The sequence below is a fragment of the Rhynchophorus ferrugineus genome, unplaced genomic scaffold (assembly GCF_030347505.1).
Source record: "Rhynchophorus ferrugineus isolate W39M unplaced genomic scaffold, kcgeb_rfMv2 rfM8, whole genome shotgun sequence".
Lineage (NCBI taxonomy): Eukaryota > Metazoa > Arthropoda > Insecta > Coleoptera > Curculionidae > Rhynchophorus > Rhynchophorus ferrugineus.
In genome coordinates this window covers 3,475,810-3,498,192 of record NW_027472587.1, presented here as the reverse complement: position 1 = coordinate 3,498,192, position 22,383 = coordinate 3,475,810, and the positions used below count along the sequence as shown (strand labels likewise).

The following is a 22,383-nucleotide window of genomic DNA, read 5'->3' as shown; positions in this document are numbered from 1 at the left end:
TTGTTGAGTGGGCATACCTAAAAACAAACTGGTGCCATGGTATCAGCTTTCTTTACTCGATAACAGGTTTGAGACGTTCCACAATCAATTTCTCAAATAGTTTAACCATAACTCACAATAAAGAAATAGGGCGGCATGATTCAACTTCACTTTAGATGTTTGCCAGTTTGTGGTATCATAGCTTAACCCAATGCCAACATTAGACAGATTGGTTAACTTAAGCGTAACAAGGTCATAGTTTAGAGAGGAATGCAACGATTGATGCTTGTTTGATTTCTTTAAATTCCTTTGTTAATTGTTGTTAAGCAAGGTTTTATCACATGGGCTTCTGGATTGATGCCATCTTCTTCTAAGTTTACATTTTTCGGCTACCAGACCTCTAATTTAAATTGGAACATTTAAACCTTGCAGCAGTCTTGCAATGTCAGCTTGCATTGAATAATAAAGTACTCCTCTCCAAGCAGCTTTTTCTTCAATGACAGTGGTAAAAGTAACGATTTCATCTTCCAGTTGGTTCATTGTTTTCGATCAGCAATAAGTATGCTTGGTATTAAAATCTCCAACAATAATAAAATAGCTGTTTTAGTTTCTTAAAAGGATCGATATAACTATCAGCAATGATGCTATATCTAGGCAGACAATATATTTCACTTGCTTTAAACTGCTGTTTAGTTTACTGAATCATTAGAGTTGCAGCTCGGATATCCAGTGATGCATACCGGTCTTCTTCAAAGTGATTGATATTATTTTTAGCAATGGCAGCACTACATCCCCGAGATGTATTGGTAGGATACATTAAAAAACCTGGTGGTCCGGTGGAATGAATATATTGCGCCGGCGCGTGCATCCCCCCTATTTATATATATATATATATATATATATATATATATATATATATATATATATATATATATATATATATATATATATATATATATATATATATATACTAAAAATGACCTTTAAAAAACAGTAAGAAGATGACATATTAATCTACGAAACATTTTAAAGGAGGTAAAAAGAAAAATACAGCATAATATTAAATTTTTAATTAAAAATTAAAGGATATAAAACAATGAACCTTAACTATGCCATAAACCATTCACTAAATTACCTCGTCTATACAAATATATATAAATAAATTGTTATAACAACTTCCTTGTAGGTACATTCTTTTATGCTTGTCACACTATTTACTAATTAATTAAAATACCATAAAAGTTGCAATAGAAGATTTTTCCAAATACAGGCAAGGTTAATATATTTCATGGAAAAACGGCTTACCCACAAAAAAACCACCACTATATTTAATGAAATCAAGGACTCAAATACCTAAAAACTCAATGATGTTAATATTTTGTGTGTATTTTTTTAATTCTTCTTAGATCTGCTTTCTCTCCTTTGGTATTTTGGCAGAATACTCCTTCTTATCAACAAATTATACAGCTGTAGCAAGTACAATACTTTCCCAAATAGCTACCTTTTCTTAATGGTATGCAATTATTTCTTACAAACTGGGCCATTAATCGAAATTACATAAATATATAATTCCCTATTACCTTGTCAAAATTCAGTTGTAGTATACTATTCTGATATTCATATTGGCTACTTGTACTTCAATATTGAGTCTTATAGCATTCTTAACAAAAAAAATACTTATATAGACAGACTCAAATTAATTTTTTGTCCATAACTCTTCTTGCTTTATCGTAGTCTACCTAAAATCCATTCGTAAGATAATAATCCCATCGATGCTTTTATGGAAATTACTACCTTGACAATTACTCCTTACACAGTTGTATATTAAGCTTCTTGACTTCTTGTTCCCTGAAAAATTCTTTAAGCAATAATATTTTTTTCTTTATCGTCCTGTGACTTCCAACTTTCAAATTCTGAAAATATAGATTAGATTGTTTAACAACTGTATTATGGATCCGACATAGATGCTGCCGAAATTCGAATATAGATACCAAAATCATTAAGTTGAGGACACAGAGAAGATAGATGATCCTTTTTGTCATAGGCTTTATTTGTGCAGCAAACTCATGGTGAAATTTTCACATGTGTCTGTTTCTTTTTCCTGCTGCTAAGTATATCTTAATACAAACTTGACATATTAATTTACTTTCACTGCAAAATTTAGGTCAGTTAATTAATTTATCCTATTTGTAGCAACTTGTAGAAGTGTTTGTAGAAGTGTTAAATTAAAAGGCTTCCTTCTTAAATAAAAAGGAACGTCAAAAATTAACTTTATAAAAAGTCATATCAAACGCTTTAATAGTTAAACAAATAAATGCCTTTTTGTTGAGGAATGCTTATGCAAATCTAAAGGCAAGTACTATATATTGTACTAAATAGTAAAAAACGTATCTATTCTATTATTATTTGTTGTTTCAAAACAAAATATAATATAAAAGTTAATTTCAGAAAGTCTTGTTAAATAAATGATTTATATAAAATAAATTACATTCATAAATCATGACTATTAGTACATAATTATATATTATTAATATATAATATACTAATATATAATTATATACTAATATATTATATATTATATATTATAATAATATTATATATTATTAATATATAATTATTAATTAATGTATTAATATATATAATAATTAACTAACGGTAAATTTGTTTTAGTATTTCGACTTTTCGGGAGTATAATGCGCCGACTAATATACGAATAGTGCCGAAAATAGCCGAATCTCTGGACCACGATGATATTTAATGTATCCTTGTGTGGGCAGGCCGAGCTGTATGATACATATAATAGTTTTCAAATCCTTATAAGCAAGTCTTTAATAAAATGGGTCTCTGACATAAGACATATATCAATCTTTTTTGTACACAGAATCGCTTGTAATTCGTTGTAGCCTTAACGTAAATAAACTAAATGACATATGACATTCAGAAAACCGTGTCAATGCAGAGGACAATTGTGCCAAAGTAGTAAAAAATATATTTTAAGAATCCCTTTAAGCCGAATTCTTAAATGACCAATTTCATATTCTTTCGTAACAGAATATATTATACTTGCCATATTATTGTCATTTATTATTTAGATTCGTTCAAAAATAAATAACTGTTTAAAAATATATATTATATTGAAAAAGAGAATTTCTATAAGAAAATACAATAGACGTGATCGCAGATCGTTTAAAATGGTGTTTCTTTTGTGTCAGATTACACAGGACCAGGGCGAACAGCTCGAATCTCCGAGTATTCTCGATTCGCACGAGGCCATGAACAATCGGGAATTAAAGATGAAACTGCGGGAGAAGCGAAGCTTCGAGTTCCTTGTGGGACTTATCAATAACAATTCCAAATACGAGGTGCTCAGATCCGATCCGGAAGCCATATTGGACGGCGGAGTTACTGAGGTGAGTGAAATATTTAAATGGATTGTCAGTCGAAGGTGAGGTCGCTACGTTACGAAATTAAATAATCCAATTTGGATGGTCTGTCTTGGTGTACGCGGTTAATCTGTTTTAAATAGACGGCTTTTCTTGTATAATAATATGCCGGGAAAACAGTGCAATATTTATCTCTAGGCAATTCGGTATACCTTGGCGAGAGCCAGATAGCTTCTTTCATATATTCATATCGTTTAAATAAATTACTAGATTATTGCGTTGATTGGAAACTGAAATACTGTTGCTTTTACATAACTTTTATTCGAGAATAAGTATATGCCAAAGAGTCTATACGGCCGAGTACCGAATGTCTGTTTTTGGTTTTAAGATTCACACAAATCACACAAAAATTTAACCTAAATCGATCGTGACTGATTTAAGAGGAGCGTGTGCATTTCTTTGACATTGCTTTGGAGGTTCTATTATGTAGCATTTCAGGTTATATTTAGGTTCTGTTTATTCAATGAGACTTACTAAATGGCCTCAATATATGTGATAATGTAACATAATATACTGGATTAACTAAACATATATATAAAAATACATTATTACAAAAGGAGTAGTACTGAAAGCAATAAAAACACCTAAAGGAAACAAATAAAAATTGAATGGATTCCTAGATTGCTTCAAAACCAAAGTTTTTTTTAATGACATTATTGGGCTGCCTGAAATATGGAATATGAAAAGCATATGAAATATGAATGTTGTTGTTAATTTATTGAAAATGGCGAATCTCAACATTATGTGTACTCTAGCTGATATTGATTTAGAGAACTAAGATAACGGGATGAACAGTAATAAGAAGAAAAATATGGATAGGACGATGAGAATGTTCCTATTCAAAGTAAAAATGTAGTAGCTGATGGGCAAGTTATACAAGCTTTAAACGAAACTTTAGATTATTTTGGAATAATTCTCTACAGACTCCGCTACTGCTAATATTGCGGTATCATCAGGAAAGATAATAGTTGTGCCATATAATGTTATGGAGAGATCACTGATGCCAAGGAGATAAAGCACTGCCCCAACACACTTCCTTGAGGCACGCCAGCCCTTATCGGTTTGAGATCAAAGCATGTGGCATCATGTTTAGCATGGAAGTACCAATTAATCAAATAAGATTTTAATAGCAGGTAGAAATGCTTAAGGATCAGTGACTTTATTTTTTATAAAAGGTCTTCATGTATTACTCTGACAAAAACCGAATCAAGGACAAATATTTTGACGAAAAATAAACAAACATCGAGAAAAACAACAGAGTTCATACCTTATTTCCTACAGATTTTTCAGTTATGTCTATAATTCGATTAACTTGGTCAATTGTTGAGTGGGCATACCTAAAAACAAACCGATGCCATGGTATCAGCTTTTTTTACTCGATAATAGGTTTGAGGCGTTTCACACAATAAAGAAATAGGGCGGCATGATTCAAATTCACTTTAGATGTTTGCCAGTTTGTGGTATCATAGCTTAACCGAATGCCAACATTAAACAGATTGGTTAACTTAAGCGTAACAAGGTTATAGTTTAGAGAGGAATACAATGATTGATGCTTGTTTGATTTCTTTAAATTCCTTTGTTAATTGTTGTTAAGCAAGTTTTTATCACATGGGCTTCTGGATTGATGCCATCTTCTTCTAAATTTACGTTTTTCGGCTATCAGACCTCTAATATCAGACGGCTAATTTCATTATTTCATTTGGAACATTTAAACCTTGCATCAGCCTTGCATGGTCAGCTAGCATTGAATAATAAAGTACTCCTGTCCAAGCAGCTTCTTCTTCAATGACAGTGGTAAAAGTAACGATTTCATCTTGCAGTTGGTTCGTTGTTTTCGATCACCAATAAGTATGCTTGGTATTAAAATTGCCACCGTATCACAATCGATAATGTAACATAATATACTGCATTTAAATATTTTAATTCGAATTCGAATAATTCGAGAAATATGTACCTAATATTCTATAAATTATATTTCTAAAATTTAAATTATATATTCTATAAACATATATATATATAATATATGATTACAAAAGGAGTAGTATTGAAAGCAATAAAAACACCTAAAGAAAACAAATAAAAATTGAATGGATTCCTTGATTGCTTCAAAAGCAAAGATTTTTTTTATGAAATTATTAGGCTGCCTGATATATAGAATATGAAGAGCATATAAAATATGAATATTGTTGTTAATTTATTGAAAATGGCGAATCTCAACATTATTTGTACTCTAGCTGATATTGATTTAGAGAACTAAGATAAAGGGATAACAATAATAAGAAGGAAAATATGGATAGGACGATGAGAATGTTCCTATTCAAAGTAAAAATGTAGTAGCTAATGGGCAAGGTATACAAGTTTTAAACGAAACTTTAGATTAGTCTGGAGAAAAATCGTTTTTTTGTAAAACGTTTATTATTTAATCACTTATATCAGGTTCGTTAATGTTATAATGTCGAAACTAGCCTTGATTCGAATTCGTTCACATTAACGAGTGTCGGCTGTATTTCTAATAGTATCATGATTCATCATCTAAATGTATGATAATTTTTTATAAATAATCTTCTTTTCCTTCTTTTCCATAATAAATAATAATATTATGACATAAATCAATCCACTTTAACCATAACTGTTTCTTATCTCTCGGACACGTGTATTAAAAAGTTTTTCATCGATATTTTTAGGGAACTTACTTTCGTATTAAAAACAAATGAAAATTACGAAAATATAGAAGCACCAAGTTCTTCAACAACTCGTACATAACTTTTAATATTTATCAACAACTTAGTCCCATAAACTAAGAAGATAAATCATTTTTAAAAGATTAAAACAGATAATATTTTGTGGTGCGGTAATTAATCATACAGCATTTTTAATGGATATTTAACTTTTACTACAAAGGTTGCCATTTTTATTTTGGATTTTATTAAACTTGTGTTAGTATCTAGCAATTGACATTCCTCTTAGAGAAGGCAAACACACAGTTATACGAAGTCATAGTCCCAACAGGACAATTTATGAGTGAATATAGAGTATAGATTGTATCTTCGTCCGACAGTTTGCCTTCTGAATTATAAAATTATACAGTGTTCATAGATTTCAATTAGTGTTGGGAACTATGGACTGAAATCGACTATCGATTGTTAAGTTATTGACTACTTTTTACTATCGACTGTTTCAGTCGTGTACCTTTAGTTACTATTTTTGGTTCTACTGATATTTTTTTTCATTTACTAGATTGACTAGCTAGAACCAAATGGTCTTTGGCTGATGTTGCTTCAAGTTCGAATTATGATTGTTTTGCGGGCGACAGAGACCCTGGGTTACGACTGGGACTGTCGTAGTTTGTTTACTAGCGGGGTTTGTGGACGGGTAGGGATTTTACCAAGGTGTTGTCGTGTTCGAAGGTTCCTATGGAGAACTTAACACTGAGCATGTTTATGAAATTTTTCACAAACGGGATGCCTGATTCGAGGTGTGTATTGACGTTCTTCATAAACAATGGGGCTCTGAGTAACTAGCATTTTATACAGCGTCGCTTTCTGTGGGATTGGAAGTTTCCTTTTTTGCAGAGTAGTGGGTTATAGTAGGCTGTACACGCCATTTCCTTTGCAAATGGCGTGCTCTATTTGAACTGACCATTGGAATCTGCGATCGAACTAGAGACTGAGGTATAAAACTTTCTGGAGCCATGGGATGGGAACTTTATCGATTTGGAGGCGACAGGCACAGAACTCCTTCGTGCGATAGAACGTAGCCGCCAGAATTTGTGTGCTATCGCTTGGTTCAGCTGTACTTGGAGTCTGTTGTACGAATAGCGTCGAGACAGTAACCGGTTGTGAAGAAAGTGGTATCGTCTTCGTAAAATTCTGTGTGGGAAAGTTTGTAGAGCAGGAAATCAGCCATATAAAGGTTGAGTAGTGCTGGGGCTAGTGGAGCACCTTGCGGGACTCCTGCGGAAATTTGTTTACGAGAGGAGACTGCGTCACCGATCCTCACTTGAAAGGACCTACCATCCAAGTATCAATCTATGTGGAATATGTGGAATTAGGTCATTCGGTAGACCTAGCTGTTTCGCTTTTAATATTAGACCATGGTGCCATACTAGATCGAAAGCTTTGGAGACATCTAAGAAGATGGTAGTCCTAACCGCGACCTTGACAAAAATGTACCCTATTTTTGCTTACATAGATCTATATGTAATATATAGAGTTTTATGATTTTTTAGTAGTTTCCTTGTAAATAAAAACATGTTGTATATTAATATAGCAGCATTTTGCGATATTTTTCAAGATTGTTAATGTAATAGGGTAAAAAGATTAAAATTGTGAATGTTAAATAGTAAAATAATTTTGACTGTTTTTATGGCAGTAATAAATAATATTTCGATTACTCTCTTGATTCGTATTATTTGGTATTCCTCCTAATTTTGGATTCAGACAAATAAATTTAATAAAGAATTTTGTGTTTTTTCTGTTTTTTTCTTTTTGTGTTCATTAATATTGTTTATGCTTGAAGATCCTCAGCCTCATGCTCACGAAAACTCAATTAGTATAATTTTAACCCAAAAAGTTCCGTCTTCTTCTTTGATAAATCATGATCTCGAATGAATCATTTAACTCAGATTGGCTCAAAACTAGGGTGTTGAAAAATATTTGTCTGCAAAACCATGGTCATATTTTGTTGCTTATTGATCATGTTAATCTGTTATATTTTGCCCTGTGTAAAAAATCTTCAATTCTAAGCAATGTTTAATACTTTCATTTAAAACTTTAAAATTTGGCTCTTAATCTTCAGGGTCCACGCCAAAATATTATCAGTACTTCAATCAATGAAACTTTATTTATAAATTTATTTAAAAATAAACAAAATGTCTAATTTTAAACATTTCACTCATCACCTCTCACATAAACATATCGTATAGGCAGAGCTATATAACACCTCAATCCTAAAGAAGAACAATCCAAAGGGATGTATATAATCGCTCTTCGGCCTGGACAACTTGCAGTTGTAATAAAATTGTTTGTCAATACCTTTTGTACTTTCGTCCGCTAATTTACCTTTGAAGATCCTGTAAATTGTACTGTTCTTACCAAATATCCACAAATTGTATAGAATTTCTTCCCAAGTTTTGGTGTCCCAAATTATAATGCGTCATGTAGATTGACAACAACTTCAGTTCACCTTTGGTACCAGAAACCCACGGACTAGGAGTTTTTCTCAAACGTAGACGGTTCCCATTTTTAATTGGGGAGTTTGAACTTCAATTCACTTTTTGTGACCTTACAGCATCAGCTGCGATACCTTTGCCTAAACTCAACTAAACTGTATCAAAATTCTCGAGCGATCGGCCATCCGACCTCAATTTGTCTCTTTTTATTGTTAATTTCTTGATCAAACAAAACACAAAAAACTTTTAAATTACTTGAATAATATTTTATTTCTATTGCATAATAGTTAATCTGTTCCTAGACTATCTCAGTAGTTTCAGTTTAAGAGGGAGATTTAGGAGGATTAGTAATTTAGTATACGAACTTTAACAATTGAAATACCAAGTTTGAATTATTATTAACACAATTATAACAGTAATACAATAGTGTTAATTGTATTGATACAATTGATTAAACAATATACATGATGTATTCATTATTTTACGGACTATATTAACTTCAATAATCAAATTCGAAACATTAAGCAAATATGCCCGAATTCAGCAAACAATAGAGTTATTAATATCGCTTCGAATTTCCTATTTTTGCTAATAGCGATATATATTTTATTACCCAAAATTGGTCTTGAGGAATTTCCCGTCAAATAGTGAGGAATGTGCTAGGAAAAAATGTCATTGTCGTGCGAGAGAAAATATAGGCTCCGGTATTGTTTTTGTCACGCCATTTTTCTCCAGAAAAAAATACTAGAAGCTTTTTTGCGGCCCACTCAAGCTGTTAATATTTTACGTAATTATAATGAACTAGTTAAATAAAAAGAAATATTAATTTTTTACTTAGACTAGTAATAAAATAACGAGGAAATATAATTATTTTGACTTACGAAAGTATTTAATAACTGTATTGCAAAAAAGGTAATGTTATATAATGGCTGAAAAGTACCCGATTCATATAAATCCAGAATTATCTTAAAAACTAATCATTTTTGAAAATATCTCTTTTTTTGTGCAGTTCAAACAGGTCAATTGGAAAGTCCCCGGCCTACCATAATAAAACACATTTTTTTGGCAAAATAAGTTTTTTTTATTCAACATAATTCCCTTCAAGGGTGATACACTAATTATAGCGACCCCCCAACCTTTCTTCCTTTCACTCACCTCTTCATTCGACGAAAATTTCTTCCCAGCGAGTATTCTTATGTGAGAACAGGAAAGAGTCGCTGGGGGCCAGATCTCTTCAGCAATTTCGCTCTTCAAATGGCTTAATAAAGCTATATAATAGTCGCTGTTGATGATCTCTCCTTTGCCAAGCTAGTCAATAAAAATTATTCCATGCGCATCCCAAAATACAGACACCATAATCTTGCCAGCCGACTGTTGCGTTTTTCCACGCTTTGGAGCGGGATCATCTTGTGCAGTCCACTCGGATGATTGTCGATTGGACTTCGGAGTGAAATGATGGAGCCATGTTTTATCCATTGTCATATCTCGACGCAAAAACTCGGGTTTATTACGCTTGATCATCTTCAAACACTGCTTCGAATCATCAACTCGTCTTTCTTTCTCATACCCAAATATTCGTGAATGATATCATGTACAGGTTCAGTTGATATCTTTAGTGTGTCTGCTATTTCATTCAATTTCAATTTACGGTCATTCAAAATCATTTTGTCGATTTTTTTAATGTTTTCGTCGGTAACAACCTCTTTTGGCCGTCCACTGTTCACCGTCTTCGGAGCTCATTTCACCACGTCTAAACTTAGCATACAAATCCTTGATGGTATCAAGCTTGATGGACCAATCGGCATCAAGCCAATTTTTTGCTTCAACTGTATTTTTCCCCTTCAAAAATCAATATTATCATAATTTTATCAACACGCGAATTTCCTTTTTATCCATTTTTTCACAATAACAAAAGTTGCTTCACTCAAAATGCTATAATTCACAAACTAATAATTCGACAGTTGTCAAATTTATACACCCATCTTTTGAAGCTTAGGGCTAACTAAAAAACATATGGATTTAGTCCTAGTAGCGCCATCTATGCGTCAGAACGGGGACTTTCAATTGACCTGTTATTGTGAGTTAATTTGTCGCCAATGTATGTTCTTATTTAATTTTGCTGACTGTTAATTATTATTAATTGATACGTTAACTTTACTATTTGTACAAAGTTTGTATATAATTCAACTGTACATAAAGTAACATATTAACATAAATGCCTATTACACGAATTGTTTAAATGTGATGATTTTATTTCTTGTCTGTCATGACGGCAATAAAAATTAGATCTACTACGATAATCCCAAGCTCATAAAGTAATTGGAGAGTACAGGAGATCCATCGACATCGACCCCAAAGCGGATTATTCACAGACTTGATATGCATATGATAGAATAAGCAAGGTGTTGTGTATGACGAGTAGCTTAAACCGAAAGAAATTATCTACAGATATCAATTGAACAAACTGATTGGCAAAGCATTGGAAAAAAGACCGACAATAGCTAGTAACAGACGCAAAGTCATCGTCTTACATGACAATTCTTGACCACTCATTACAAGAACTGTGAAGGATACAATGTTGCAGCTCCTAGGGGAAGTTCTGCCGCATCCAGCGTACTCACCAAACGTAGGGCCTTCTGATTACCACTTATTCAAATCCGTCCAGCATAATTTCACTGCATAAGGTTTAAAAATACGAAAGAACCGCAAAAATGGCTAGGTTATTGAATCGCTGGCCAGCATCGTTCTTTCTATAGTCGTAAATGTATGATTTTAATAACGTAAAATAACTGTTATAGATTAATACTTATTGAGTTATTAATTATTTACAAAAATTAATCATGGAACGCTTCAAATTGCATTTTTGGTATTCGTTAAGTTTTGTTGTATTATTTGAAGAAAACTACCACCAAAGCCTGTTAAATACTTTTAGAAACCTATGGCGGTGGTGCTCCATCATATTTCAATTGTTATTTTTGGTTTCATTGGCGATTTGATGTCAATAACAAAGAACCATCTGGGCAAAGGCTTATTGGGCGGAAACCCAGTTCAAACTCTCCGAACGATCTCAAACTGGTTTGAAAATGCTAAAGATCCGCAAAAAAGCGTCGATGATTGAACCGCTGGCAAACCAACATCGTCCTCTCACCATATTGGCAGAACGATGGGAAAAAGTTTTGATGGGAAAGAAAAAGAATACGATGCAAGCACTTAATATATTGCATTATCATCAACTAAAATTCAAGGGATGGAACTATTGTTTAATCCTATTGTTGGAATGGTTTTCAAAATTTTCTTGGATTCGTTTTCAATCTCCTTCATTAAATCAAAAATAGGTTCTATACTTCTTCAAGGAGTAGTTAAAAATCTTGACGAGTTAAATTAGGCCAGTAAGATGGTGCGCGATAAAAAATTTTGATTTATGGACACAAAATTTCTATTTCAAACCAGCAGCTCCTCAATTAGTACATCCTGATATTTTTTGATCGCAAATTTAAATTCACAAATTAAAAAGTTAAATCCGGTCGAGTTCTATAAATTATGGGCAAGACAAACTGAAATGAGTAGAAAGTACTTCAACAACCTGCAATTCCGAAATATAAAAGGCAACCCTCCGATTTTTAGTGTACATTATAAAAGGATTATTTCTAACATCCAAATGGAAAATTTTCTGATATTAAATATTTCAGCCATTAACATTTACGTTCGGTGGAAGTTCGCAAGTAATTTTTTACATTTTGCTTAATTTTATTTTATCTTAAATACCAAAAGAATTTTTCTGGAGAAATCCTCGAAAATATTGACGAGAAACTTTTTAACAGAAAATTTCTTTTACCTTTGATGTAACTTCGGCATAATAAACAGCCGGATTTTCTTCGAATAAGATTGTTGGACGTTTGTGTTTTAAAAGTTGTTTTCGGTAACTTGAGATAATAAAATATCATTAATAAAATCATATTTAAGAAACTTGTGTCTATTAGGAGTATTGTTATTTCCGACCTAATAATGAAAAAAACTAATATTGATAATCAATGCTGAATCCGTCGATATTATGAACGGCTTTTGATGAATCTTAACTGATGAAGTTATGAGTAGTTAGATAACTTAATTTTTTATCCGACATGATTTTTTAAAATTACTGAAAGTCACTCAATAGTCAAACTTACAGATCGCGCTCAAAGTATAAAAGATTCCAAAGATAGTTAAGTAAAATAATAATTGGTTTCTAATGATAATGTCAATGACATCTGACAATACTTAGCGCCGCCAAAAACCAGCAATATAAGTACCAATTATCGTATACAAAAACTGAAAATATGTATGTCTAGTTAAGTAATTTTTTAGTCATTTAGTTTAGTTATTGTCTAAATTTCTCATATCATTTTAGTTTGCCAATCATAAATCTATTCTATGTATAAAAAGATAAAGAATTCTACACAAATAGCACCAAAAACTCTTCCTTTCCAAAGATATTTCATTTGAACCGCTATTCTCTTATTATTGTTTTAAGTACAATATTGTACAACATACAGTATGTCCACTTATATAAGACATAATTCATGACATAGCATAATTAATAATATATTAAGGATCGATACGTCATTTTAAGGTTTAAATTAGTCGAACGGATCTGTTAATACAATATTCATTATCTAAAGAATGGAAGAATATCATTTTCTGAAGAGATAACAGTTAACAATCGATCGAACAACGCCAAAATTAGATGTGTAAGGGCAAATATTTTCCGTCAGAAGTGGGTTTTCCAGGACGATGGTGATATTAAAATTGATTTGAAACAACCATATTGTGATACATTAAATGACTCACTTACATCACTACATAGTATAAAACAAAGTCGCCTTTTCTGTCCCTATATCCCTATGTGCGCTTAAATCTTTAAAACTACGCAACGGATTTTGATGCGGTTTTTTTCAATAGATAGAGTGATTCAAGAGGAAGGTTTATATGTATAATACATGCATAATATACTAAGGCAATATTGCTAATTTTAGAGGTTTCTAACGTGATGTCGTAAATTAACCTATTTTTTTAGGCTTATTTAGCAATCAGCAAAAACGCTGCCTAACCCTACGAGTTAGATCAAATTAATGTAATACAGTATTGTACACCATAAAAAGGTCTACAAAAAAGTCCGCGATGATATATGTTTATCTTTTAGGGATAACCCACATTAACCATTTTTATTGTTTACTTTTTACGCGAGAAAATGGCTTATTTACGAATCTATTTTAAGCAATACGGCATTAATCCTTATCGAATTAAGTACCTTAAATACAGTGTGCAATTAATATAGATCAATATGGTTCCTTACAGCATGTAAATTAAACAAATATTTTCGGAGATATTACAAATTTAAAATTTGCGTTTAAAAATGTGTAATATAATAAAAATTGTATGAATTTAGATATTCCAAAGATAGCAGGAAATCTTCATAGTAAGTATAGGAGAAGAGGAATTGTTTTACTCCAAATTTAATGCGTGCAGGCCAAGGGCAGTAATGAATGAACCAAAAATACTGGATCGATTTTAATCATGTTTTCATTGAGTGACATAGGCATATATATTTTATGCCCATGCAAAGTCGGAGCGGGCCGCTATGTTTTTATATACAACGTTCATATTTTTTCTGTAGTGTATTTAATTTAGTATCACCATTGCACCCGTTCGAAGCCGGGGCGGGTCGCTAGTAAATTCAATAAAACAATTGAGTTGAGTGAGGACATTCAAATGAAAGTGTTTGTAAATCAATGTGTTTATAGTAATCTGCCTATCTATAACATTTTAATAGTTGAAAGTATAGATGATGGAGAAGCTTCTTGAGTTTATCCTTGTGCTCTGTGTGCCATACTTTACCAAAATGCTGTGATACGGATGTTCAGGAATGTAGCTGAGCAATATTTTCTAGCATTTAGGACTTTATTTATTTGCTTTACCAATCCATGTAGTTGTTTCCATGTTTCATGCTAATTACAAAACCCAAATTGATATTTTAGAAGTTTAAGTTTTAAGCCTCTTGATGTACAGTTTCTAAAAAACTTTCAGTATTATAGGTAATGAACATACAGGCTAATAAGATCGAGATGGAGAATTATTTCAGCCACTTATCAAATGCTCTAGAAGTAATTAATGCGTAAATATAAATGTTAGTAATTTTAAACATTTTTGTGAAAGTTCTTGTAAAATTTGTCTAGTTATTAGATCATACCCAAGAGTTTTTTTAGATCCATTTGACATGGTAGAGTCGGTAACTATATATTCTTCATCTTTAGATATCCCAGACGAAGACGGGTAGCACAATCTTGATGGCTAATTCAGTCATCTTCGCGAGAATCCTCAAGTCGTTCATTCAGAATGTGTGATGATGCCATCTTTTCGGCGCGCAGTAACATTCTGCTTAAACCATATATCACCTATGTCCAAATTATTCAATTTCCGCCAAATGAGATTGGTTAACATGACCTCACTGCTGCAAAATCCTGAGCTAAATTAACCCTTTTTAGATATTTTATCACCAGGTGAATATCGTATGAATTGAAACTAACACGACTCCAAAACAAAACCTTAACCGTGATACCCGTTCTGATAATAAAATTTTACCAATCGATCGATGATTATGCGGATTGAACATCGGTTACTGAACAATAGACATCAGCTTAAGGAGAGGGTGCCAAAACCCATTTGGAACCCTTGTTGTTCCACAGCCTGCCAACATCGACCCTTCCCTACTCAAACACCATACAAACACAATATGGAGGCCATCATTAACTATAACAACTTAAGATGATAAGAATTTTTATTGTAAAATGTTTCACCCTCTTTTTCTTGTTTTCTGCAAGGTTATTTGTTTCCTTCTTTCTTCCAATATTTACCAATATACTTTTATATATTTTATAGCTCTTATTACCAAACAATATTCTTGAAAGAAGTCCCAAACATACTTGTAACAAATATTTTCTTTTAGGAAATACTTTCTACGTTTAAGATGACATACAATCGATTTTCTTACTGCTGATAAGCTTTACCCTCTGTGTGTTTTCGTTGTCTTTTATAGAGAGTTTATCTGTTACATAACGTAACATAAAGTAAATTTTCATTTAACTTTTACCACCTAAAAATTATCACCATTTTATCTATACGTCGGAAAATATCATTTCGGTTTTGTCGAGTTTAGTTTCCCATATCTTTCACAAGCGACCATTTTCTGTACGTGATCCGAAAACAATTGCCCTGGATATGTTAAAAACAACAAAGATGTCCACACTAAGTGCCCTTTTACAGTGACACTTTTTATTTCTAGATAAAGTCTAATATTTGATGCCGGTTTGCTTGTTTTATACATTCTTCTCATCATATTCATCCAAAAATGTTCCCTATTTTGGTTTATCTTGTTCTATTAAAAATCATCTTCATCTTAAGTAAGTAGTGATCCAACGGGCTACGGATTTTCAAGGTTTTTAAAAACGGACGGGTCTATGATTTCTTTAAGGTTTGTGTTATTTTCTTTTTTTTATTTACATTCGAGGCTCTGCTACCAACAATTGTTGATCGGGGCTATAAAATAAGTTAATAATTACAGAACTAAAATTGGTAATAAGGTTCTCAGCAAGGGGGAGTGTGTTAAGAGCTGTTAAGACCGAATAAAACTATTACATCACCGTTGTTACATCACCATCACCGGTTGTTTACCGATGTGAATTGAATATATTGTATGGCGTATTGACATGGTCAACATGACATGGTGGTGAGTGACATGGAGCTCTACGACACGTAGTGACATCGTGCTTAAACCATATATCACCCACGTCCCCATTATTCAAATTCCACCAGATGAGATCGGTTAAAACGACTCCACTGGTGCAAAATCCTGAGCAACTACTTGATTATGCTATATACTTTACCACCAGGTGAATATTGTGTGAACTGAAATTAACACGACCCCAAAATAAAGTCTTGTTGAGTTAAAAGTCTCGCCTTCTATTTCTTGTAAGGTTATTTGTTTCTTTCTTTCTTCCACTATTTTTCAAAATACTTTCATACTTTTTATTACTTTTATTACCAAACAATATTCCTGAGAAAGAAATCAAAAACAAAATTGTAACAAATATATTCAATTCATTGAATGACGTATTGCTGCAAAAAGGAGCAGGAATAGCGAGTAACAAAGACATCAAATCAAAAAATAAACACTCAACCGCTTGCATGACATGCCTAAACCACATGTCGCAAAAATTGAAAATGTCTATTACAGCTCGAATGAGACGTTCTGTCGCACCCAGGATATTATTGAAGCAATTTATGTTAATAAAACCATTTCTAAAATAAAAACAAAATGATCACAGTAAATTTAAGCATCTGATATAAGGTATACAATCAACGACAGTTTAGAAGAGAGAAAACATGTATTCAAGAAAGATTACTCTGACAGCGACGAAATAAATTCAGAAAAATAAACAAACGCTTCGTATTTTATCTTTCTTTTCTCCGTCATATCTTTTCCCACATCAATAAATTCATCTAAATTAAACTTATCTTATAGAGCTTTAAAAAAATTAAGTGATTCCATTGAGATGTAAACCCGAAATCAATTTTCAATTGTCTCCGATAAAAAGGAGGAAACCGAGAAGACGTTAAGGTCAAATATCATCGGGAGAACGACGGAAAACTCCGCGATTTTAGATCAGTTCGATTACCTTTTACCCGGCAGTGAAAAATAAATGAACAAAACTTGAGGAATAGTAAAATACGAAATTGCGATGCGATTTATACAATTTGTACGAGCGAACTTTTCTTATTTTAAAAATGCGATATTCCGAATATATTTACGACCATCGTGTCTGATTAGAGCATAACAGGAATACAGAATATATATTTTTAGACGTCGGTTGACAAATTCAATGCATAATAAATACACGATTATAGTAAAAATGTGCGCAAGGGCTACGTATTCGTCGTCGACAATAAAATATTGAAAACGTAGCAGTGTAAGCAAGTTTCATGAGGACCATCCGGGGCAGCTAAATGGGATTACCAATATCGAAATGTGGGAAACAATCTATTATTTCGAGATGAACTGTTAAGAGTAAAATAAGCAATATTTTCGGAAATAATATCTAGGATTAATTGGATATGCCATTTAGAATTGTTTCAATATCTCAGTAATTATCCAAATTAAAAACTACCAAATCCAAATTACCTCAGTAGCAGAGTATTTTCAAAAGACTACTGAAAACAACTCGATAGAACTTCCATCAAACTCATCAATTCTCCACGAACTGGATTCAGACTGGCTCCCTCTGTTACTAACTGTTGGCGATAACAGATTACTCAAAGACCCATTCGGATCAATGTTACTATTATTAATTAATGATGCTAAAGTCAAATATCAATTTCAAGATTGTTTTATTCATATATTCATATATAAGATATCTTTTAAATTATTATCTGTACTCTATTATGTGAAACACATAATAAACTCAACAAATCGTGGCCAAATGTTGCCCACTGTGCCATCACTATATAAATAAATTCGCTTTTAATAACATGAAAATTACGGAAATTCCATTTTCCCGACCAAATCCATTTACCGTTGAAATCTGAAAAAAAAACAAAAGCCGGAAAAATATCGGATGAATACCATTAGAAAGAAATACAGAACATAACAATGACAAATATACCGCCACATTTCATATACAACGCGAAAACAACGGACTTCATTTAAAGGCGTGAATCGTTAGTGTAAAAGGGCACTCGGTGTGAAGGTTTTTGTTGTTTTTAATATCAGCATCCCGAGTTCATTTTCAGATCACGTATAGAAATGGCCGTGTCCTGAAAAATATGGGAAACTGAAACCGACAAAACCGAAATGATATTTTTCAGCATATGGATAAGAAAGGCGTTGGGAATTTTTACACGGTTAAAGTGGAATGAAAATTTGCTACAGATTACGTCATTTAACAAGTAATATAGTTGATTATAAAAGAAAAAAAGCACGAAAAGGAAAGGCCTTGTCAGTAGGAAAGTTGACAGTAATCGATCTCTAATCATACAAAAAAGGCACCACGTAAGTACATATTTATTCAAAAGTTTTTAAAATTCACTGAAGGGATTTATTGGATATACCTCCTATGAATTACCTCTTACATTTTTTGTACAGTAGGAGGGTTGCTTTGAGAAACTTACATTAGAATTCAACATGACTGAATATATCTTTAAATAACTATGTTTTTTTAAACCTATTTAAAATTAAATAAGGAGACTTAACTATATTACTATATAATTTAGAGCGATTTCATGTAGTTGAAATATATTTTCTCATAACTTATTGATTGATCAATTATATAATACATATATATCAATTTCTTTGATGAATAAATAATCTTGCTTTATTCAATATGCAAGAACTTTTTATGATATTTACCGGTAGGTCTCATTTCGTTTCAAGAACTTGTAGAAACACTTTTTCTGTTGACTCTTTGATGTTAAACTTTTTCTGATGAGACTCATTAACGGCTCTAGACGAGATTCTAAATCTGCTATATTTGGTGTAAACTATTTTTATAATCTTCAACGGTCTACTATCCAGCTAGTTCCAACATTTTACATATTAAACGATGACACAGCATGACGCCAATTTGTAGAGCTTTATCCAACTCTTACTGGATTTCACATTTTATATTCATAATCAGTTGCAGCCATAGATGCAATAGTGTTTGGTGAGGTCCACAGATTGGCAGGTATCCTAGTTACAGTTCAATTACCGTCATCACTCTTATTTATACTATGTTATTCAATAAGTCCGTGAACAACCAACTTTCACAAACATATAACCCAATTTTCATGATTAAGTTAATTTTAGTTTCAAGATATTAAAGACATAGCAAGGTCAGCGCACAATAGATAGCTTATATACTAACAATGGAATCCAACTATGGGGTACCGCTAGCAAATCTAATATATCCATCATTCAACGGTTCCAAAATAAGGTGTTGCGTGCCATTGTTGATGCTCCGTACTATATTTCAAATACAGTGATAAAACGCGATATTCCCCTAGAACCTATAACGAGTGTAATTCAACGTGTTTGTGTGAAGTACTTCGAAAGACTGTCGGTGCATCCCAATGTACTCGCTAATCTGCTAAGTATGCGACGTGATAGTGAAGTGCGTAGACTAAAACGTTTAACACCACCTGATCTGATTACTGATGTAGACTTTAGAATAAGCTTTAGAATAAGACTAATTAATTAAGATAATATTTTATACAGAAGATTGCTTAATGAAGTGATTTTCTACATGCCATGTATATATAATATAAACATAAGAAATACTTATTGCCAGTAGGGCAGATTGTGGAATCACGAAGAGTAATAAAAATAATACTAATAATGGTACAAAAACACATGCAAGAGTCATAAATCACCAACAATAAAATGATAATAAGAGGCTAAAACTAAGGAATATAAACATTAAAGCTATTTATATTAAATATTCCAAAAGAAAACCAACATTCAAAATAGTAAAACTATTAGCAAGTTGAAATATATAGTATAGAAGGGTAAAAGCAATGAAAAAACTGACAATTAAATGAATAAATACATAAGAATGCAAATGGATAAAAGCTAATATAAAATGAAGCTGTTCAAAAAAAAATTTTTAAATAAAGGCTGAATGAGATAAGTCATATATTTCGGACATGGGATTTTCTCAACTCGATTTATGAGAAAGGAATAAGTAAATTAGAGTATGTCCAATTGGCTTACATATTCTAGTGAGATATATTCTTGTCTCTGTAAATGGACAACTTATTTGCGATTGGTTTACAAATAGCCGTAAAGCAAAAAAAAAACATGCAAGTAAAAGCATCTTGGGCAAGGTTATCAACTAATTCCTAGTATGTCTTCTGGCTGGGGATCCGGTGAAGTTGAACCAAAAAAGTTAGACTGTATAGGTGAGGTTGTAGAACGGCTATTGAGGGAAATTATAGGCGGTAAGGTCCCATTGATTGTGAACATCTCAGCAAAATGAATAATAAAAGCAGCACAAATAGTAAATGTTATTATTATACCTTTTTGAGTCAGTTGTATACAGAAATTATTGAAAGAGATTGTTTGCAGAAGAAAAAACATGTGCAAAAAAGAAGCTGCTCACATAAGTTAGACTCAAAAAGACTGTACTGGACACTCAGACTGGCTGCAATCAGTCAATTAAAGTATAAACTGTTTCAATATCCAGCTTCCAGCTTCATCTGAAATCGACTCATTCATTCTGGATATTCTTGTACCTCAAACAATTAGTTCATGGAAAATGGTTAGAGGGTTATTTTGCATAATTTCCTTTAAAATGTTTGTTTCATTTCAAAAACGGTAACTTATTAATAACAATTTACAATAAAATTAAATAAAACGATCGAATTTACCTCAATAGCTATTAATAATCGGCACAAAATCAATGCGCAACAACTTTTTCCGGGCCTCTTATCCAGGCCCATGCTGCCCAGACCTACACAAATAACATTTTAAATTAAGGATTAGGCTCCGTAGGTAGATCTCATATTTTCCAGGCCGCAGCTGGTTTTCTTTATATTTTTTTCTCTTATTTGAAATATCGCATCGTTTAGCCGCAGGAAAATATCATCAGATATGACGGCCATAAATAAAATCTAAACTAACCATAAAGGAAACAAAGAAACTTGGTTGCCGTTAAATTTGTATATTGCGGCGAATAATTTTATTTTTATATTCTCGACCGTGATTTTTATTTTATTTTAAATAAATCAGATGTTAAGATACACGGTTTATGCATTTTAGTATATTTCAACTTCGATATATAACAACATCCTAATATAAATAAAATAATAAAACAAAAATATTATAAAATATAATTTATTTTAATATTAGAGTACATTAATGTATATATTATCGAAGGACTTAAACTACAGTTACAACCAACAATTAAACAGCTACAATAATAGGTCAAAGTTATTTTATTCTGTTTATAATAAGCTCCTTTCTGAACGACCTATGGTATCCTTTGAAGGCCTAATCCACATAACTAATAATTGTACATCCATGTTTGCTTCGTTGCTGTGTTTTCTTGTCAGTTACACACATTGTTAACATTATCAACAATTACAGACAAATCTATGCGCATAAATTGTTAACACTCTACAATACGACCTACAGTTATCCTACATTAATTATATACTCACCTTTAGTTGTTTCCACTCTCATCGCCCTCTCTTGGCATTGTCAGTATAGAATCAAAATCTTACATCTAGAAAGTTCACTCACTGTCATGTTCTAAGCGACTATTTCAGTCCACTAACTGAACTGTTAATTTCCAATCTAGCACTAGTTCACAATTCCCTATTTGTCAATGCCTTCTTCTATGTGTCTGATGTCCCATGATAATGGAAATAATTTTACTGGTAAGAACAGGCCCCCATTAAATAATTTCTTTTCGAAGTTATTGATAAGAGACGTAATCTGGTTCAGACTGAATATTTATTTAACTTCGGTATTTTCAACCAGAGTAATCAAAAATATTAAGTAGTTATTTGAAATTTGTCAAAACAAGCCAAGCGCCAAAATACCGTTTCCCGGTTTATAACCTCTTATCACTAATATTTTGAAGAATTTTTGACAACCAGCATCAGCGAATCATCGTTACATGTTCGAACTTATCTTGTATCTATTTTTAACTGGAATAAAATGAGAAGGAAAATATTATCTGGTATTACAATGAATTTACAAACTGCAATAGGCTGTACCTT

General features: G+C 32.1%; 1 protein-coding gene across 2 annotated transcripts in view; it reads left to right on the top strand.

The window, feature by feature from the left end:
• The window catches only part of LOC143200523 (uncharacterized), a 601,550-nt gene that overhangs the window by 513,963 nt on the left and 65,204 nt on the right, over positions 1-22,383 (top strand). For both annotated transcript variants that reach the window (XM_076410963.1, XM_076410962.1), the window contains exon 3: positions 3,192-3,389. In XM_076410963.1, the coding sequence (XP_076267078.1) occupies positions 3,192-3,389 (198 nt within the window). The remainder of the gene's footprint in view (positions 1-3,191; positions 3,390-22,383) is intronic.